At 45.1% G+C, this 5,517-nt stretch overlaps 1 protein-coding gene across 1 annotated transcript in view; it reads left to right on the top strand.

Annotated features, from left to right (window-relative positions):
* Positions 1–220: 220 nt before the first annotated feature.
* LOC310937790 (SLIT-ROBO Rho GTPase-activating protein 1-like) overlaps positions 221–5,517 on the top strand; it is a gene marked incomplete at both ends in the record, with an annotated part of 29,479 nt that continues 24,182 nt past the window's right edge. Inside the window, one exon of the mRNA XM_083902149.1 lies at positions 221–287. Coding sequence (XP_083758275.1) covers positions 221–287 — 67 coding nt within the window. The remainder of the gene's footprint in view (positions 288–5,517) is intronic.

The following is a 5,517-nucleotide window of genomic DNA, read 5'->3' as shown; positions in this document are numbered from 1 at the left end:
CGCGCGGCTGCTGCTGCTGCAGTGTGTGTGTGTGTGTGTGTGTTCATACATGTGTGAATGTGTGTGTGTGTGAGCAGCATGTTCTTCTTACCGGTGTCGGTGAAGCTTTGGGAGGCGCGCGCGGACGGAAGTGATTAATTATCTGCAGGTTTTTTATTTGTATTTTTTTTTACCTGTGTGCGTGTGCGCGCGCGTGCGCGTCACCTGCGACATGAACAACATGAACAACTCGAACAAGAGCAAGAAGGACAAAGAAATCCTGGCGGAGTACGAGAGTCAGGTGAAAGGTAAGAGTGTGCGCGTGCACGTGTGTGTGTGCGCGTGTGTACGTGTGTGCGCGTGCTGACACCTCACCATGAGACGTCAGGAGGATCTGGGTTCATCCTGAGTGCTGCATGACGCCTGAGGAAGAGGAGGAAGGGTTTAACTGTGTGTGCGTGCGCGTGCATGCGCGTGTGTGTAGAAACGCTGACCTTGTCAGGACCACTGTGGTCCTCATGGAGACCAAAACCTGGTCCCTCAACCTCATTCCTGCAGCTCCACATACCTGTGTGTGTGTGTGTGTGTGTGTGCGCGCGGGGGCGCGTGCGCGTGTGTGAGTGACACACGTTCCTGTCTTTGCTGCCTCTATAGGACCACCATAGTCCTCATGGAGACCAGAAAACCTGGTTCTAGTGAGACTGAACCTGGTTTCTGCAGCTCCACATAACTGTGTGTGTGTGTGTGTGTGTGTGTGTGTGTGTGTGCGTGCGTGCACGTGTGTGTGAGACACGTCCCTGTCTTTGCAGCCTCTTCAGGACCACTGTAGTCCTCATGGAGACCTGAAAACCTGGTCCTAGTGAGGCTGAACCTGGTTTAGGGGTTAGTCGTTAACTGGTTACGGTTAAGGTTAGCGATAGCAGAGTTCTCACGAGTACAGCTGTACAAACCTCTGTGTGTGTGTGCATGTGTGTGTTTGACACGTTCCTGTCTTTGCTGCCTCTTCAGGACCACTGTAGTCCTCATGGAGACCATTAAACCTGGTCCTAGTGAGGCTGAACCTGGTTTCTGCAGCTCCACATACCTGTGTGTGTGTGTGTGTGTGTGTGTGTGTGTGTGTGTGTGTGTGTGTGTGTTTGTTAACTGGTTACGGTTAAGGTTAGCGATAGCAGAGTCCTCACGAGTACAGCTGTACAAACCTCTCTCTGTGTGTGTGTGTGTGTGTTTTACACTCAAGTGTGTGTGTGTTTTACACTCGTGTGTGTGTGTTCATTCGGAGTCTCTTGATCGTCTATTACCCATTTTTGTGTGTGTGTGTTTTACACTCAAATGTGTGTGTGTGTGTGTATGTGTGTTTGTTAACTGGTTAAGGTTAGCGATAGCAGAGTCCTCACAAGTACAGCTGTACAAACCTCTGTGTGTGTGTGTGTGTGTGTTTTTTACACTCAAATGTGTGTTTTCTTTACACTCGTGTGTGTGTGTTCATTCAGAGTCTCTTGATCGTCTATTACCCATTTTTGTGTGTGTGTGTGTGTTAACTGGTTATGGTTAGCGATAGCAGAGTCCTCACGAGTACAGCTGTACAAACCTCTGTGTGTGTGTGTGTGTGTTTTACACTCAAATGTGTGTGTGTGTGTGTTCCATTGGTATTCCTCTAAGGCTGTGACTGCAGTGTGTGTGTGTGTGTGTGTGTGTGACCTGCTGTTAGGGACATGTTCAGGTGCCGATGATGATGATGATGATGATGATGATGATAACATCAGTCCTGAAATAGCGGTGGTTGCCATGACGTTGGGACAGCCCCTGTGTCTCTGTCTCCATGGTAACGTCACCCTCTGCTTCACGGTGACGGATCAAAGTCAAATGACCTTTTCTAGATCTCTCTCTCTCTCTCTCTCTCTCTCTCTCTCTCTCTCTCTCTCCCTCTATCTCGTCAATACTCGATATCGGCATAATCCGATCGATCCGATCGATAAACAAACGTAACATAACTGACGTCAAAGAACACGAACGACGTCAGAAAAGTTACCGCAAAAATGACAGAGAAACAAAAACTTGACACAATGTTGTGACGTCACAAACGTAAACGTGTCGTCAAAAATGTTAACAATGTTACAAAAGTGCGTGACGTATATGTAACGTAGCGTAAAATCTTTGTGTTAAAAACGACGACAAAATATCGTCGCAAATGTGTAACTGATGTTAATGACGTAACGAAATATATAACGTACGTAACGTAAGAGCTACAACGCAAAATATGCTCTCTTGTTTTTTTGTTTGTTTTTACTAATTATGTAAACTTGTAAGAAATGCGTTGCTAACGTTTTTTAACGTTACAAAACGTGTCGCAGAACAACAAAATATTGTCGTCATAAAAATAGCGCGTGGCTAAAAATGTCGTGTAATGAAAATGTATCCGTAAATGCTAATCTTTAAAAAAAAAAACGTGCTGAATTTACGTGATCTGAATGATCGCAAAAAAGGAGATAATTATTAAATATTTTCCAAGCCACTCGCACAAAGTCACCACAAGGGGGAGCCGCTTCTTATACTTTGATTTGTAAAGATTTAAGACACTTTAAAAACACTTTTTTCATTCTAACATCATTTAGTCAAAAAAAAAAAACAGTTACGAACTGTTTGAAAATTTTTTCGTAATTCGTAACGTAACCTATTTTTAAAACATTAAATGTTTCTGTTATTTAAGTTGTGTTTTTCAACATGTTTCTGTTTCTGTGTTTTTCAAATTTATGCAAATTTTTATAACGTTGGCAACAAAAACATTTTTTAATATAAATTTGTTTGTAACATTTGATTCCTCTGCGTAAAAAAAAAAAACATTTTAACAAAATGCGAACATTTGTATTCGACGTATTTGGCGAAAGACTACGGACAGAAGGCTCCACCCACTTTTTTTGAATACATTCAAATATATGTTAATTAGAGGAATTTTTGTACTATTATTATTCCAAGAATGTAATGTATTACACTTATTCTGGTCTGAAATATGTGTGTGTGTGTGTGTGTGTGTGTGTGTGTGTGTGTTCCTGTATTTGTAGCCACTTTAGGACCTGAACAAACGCTGTGTGTTGGCGTCCTGCCCACACACACACACACACACACACACACACACACAGGGATGTCCTGCTCTCTCTCTCTAATGTATAGATGTATAGATCTGCTCCTGTAACCATGTGCTTTCCAAGTCTGCCTCCTGTTCTGCCTCCTGATTGGTCGACACAGGAGTTGGTGTGTAATGCACACACACACACACAGGAGGCTGAGGTCAGGTGATCTTGTATAAAGGTAAAGCTGTGAATTCACATGTTTGATGATGATGATGATGAAGCTGCAGTTTAAAGTGCAGATCCACGTCATGTGACGCGGCCGCCTTATGGTCTTAACGAGAATATGCAAATGAGGAGGAGGAGGAGGAGGAGGAGCTCTGCAGGGAGCAGAGATGAAGATGTTAGTGCTGCTGCTGCTGCAGCTCTGTGGGTTTTTCAGGTGAGGACAGGTGTCCTCACGTCTGTCCACCTGCAGGACAGACAGAGAGGACAGGTGTCCTCACGTCTGTCCACCTGCAGGACAGACAGAGAGGACAGGTGTCCTCACGTCTGTCCACCTGCAGGACAGACAGAGAGGACAGACGAGGACTCTTCACTGAGTCAGTGTTCTGTCTGTGATGATCCAGCAGCTCTGTGCCCTCTGTGTCCTTGAACCTGGTCGTCGTGGTAACGGCCAGCTTCCTGCCAACGTGACGTCACACACGCACACACACACGGTGGTGGGCGTGGCCTTTGTGAAGTCAGCAGAGCAGAGGTGTCATGGCCGACGCCGCAGGGACGAAGGCCGAGTGTCCAAAATGTCCCTGATGTCACAGACCCTGGACATCTGAGAGACACATATGTGGTCTTCATCAGCCCACACTTGTTGTCTTCATCAGTCCAGACTTGTTGTCTTCATCAGTCCAGACTTGTTGTCTTCATCAGTCCAGACTTGTTGTCTTCATCAGTCCAGACTTGTTTTCTTCAGTCCAGACTTGTTGTCTTCATTAGTCCAGACTTGTTGTCTTCATTAGTCCAGACTTGTTGTCTTCATCAGCCCAGACTTGTTGTCTTCATCAGTCCAGACTTGTTGTCTTCATCAGCCCAGACTTGTTGTCTTCATCAGTCCAGACTTGTTGTCTTCATCAGCCCAGACTTGTTGTCTTCATCAGTCCAGACTTGTTGTCTTCATCAGCCCAGACTTGTTGTCTTCATCAGTCCAGACTTGTTGTCTTCATAGTCCAGACTTGTTGTCTTCATCAGTCCAGACTTGTTGTCTTCATCAGTCCAGACTTGTTGTCTTCAGTCCAGACTTGTTGTCTTCATCAGTCCAGACTTGTTGTCTTCATCAGTCCAGACTTGTTGTCTTCATCAGTCCAGACTTGTTGTCTTCAGTCCAGACTTGTTGTCTTCATCAGTCCAGACTTGTTGTCTTCATCAGCCCAGACTTGTTGTCTTCATCAGTCCAGACTTGTTGTCTTCATCAGCCCAGACTTGTTGTCTTCATCAGTCCAGACTTGTTGTCTTCATCAGCCCAGACTTGTTGTCTTCATCAGTCCAGACTTGTGGTCTTCATCAGCCCACACTTGTTGTCTTCATCAGTCCAGACTTGTTGTCTTCATCAGTCCAGACTTGTTGTCTTCATCAGCCCAGACTTGTTGTCTTCATCAGTCCAGACTTGTTGTCTTCATCAGCCCACACTTGTTGTCTTCATCAGTCCAGACTTGTTGTCTTCATCAGTCCAGACTTGTTGTCTTCATCAGCCCAGACTTGTTGTCTTCATCAGTCCAGACTTGTTGTCTTCATCAGCCCACACTTGTTGTCTTCATCAGTCCAGACTTGTTGTCTTCATCAGTCCAGACTTGTTGTCTTCATCAGTCCAGACTTGTTGTCTTCATCAGTCCAGACTTGTTTTCTTCAGTCCAGACTTGTTGTCTTCATCAGCCCAGACTTGTTGTCTTCATCAGTCCAGACTTGTTGTCTTCATCAGTCCAGACTTGTTTTCTTCAGTCCAGACTTGTTGTCTTCAGTCCAGACTTGTTTTCTTCAGTCCAGACTTGTTGTCTTCATCAGCCCACACTTGTTGTCTTCATCAGTCCAGACTTGTTGTCTTCATCAGTCCAGACTTGTTGTCTTCATCAGCCCACACTTGTTGTCTTCATCAGCCCAGACTTGTTGTCTTCATCAGTCCAGACTTGTTGTCTTCATCAGCCCACACTTGTTGTCTTCATCAGCCCAGACTTGTTGTCTTCATCAGTCCAGACTTGTTGTCTTCATCAGCCCAGACTTGTTGTCTTCATCAGCCCACACTTGTTGTCTTCATCAGTCCAGACTTGTTGTCTTCATCAGTCCAGACTTGTTGTCTTCATCAGCCCACACTTGTTGTCTTCATCAGCCCAGACTTGTTGTCTTCATCAGTCCAGACTTGTTGTCTTCATCAGCCCAGACTTGTTGTCTTCATCAGTCCAGACTTGTTGTCTTCATCAGCCCA

Source organism: Microchirus variegatus (genome assembly GCF_963457635.1).
Source record: "Microchirus variegatus genome assembly, chromosome: 16".
Lineage (NCBI taxonomy): Eukaryota > Metazoa > Chordata > Actinopteri > Pleuronectiformes > Soleidae > Microchirus > Microchirus variegatus.
The sequence above is the reverse complement of the archived record's forward strand: the minus strand, read 5'-3'. Positions and strand labels throughout refer to the sequence as shown.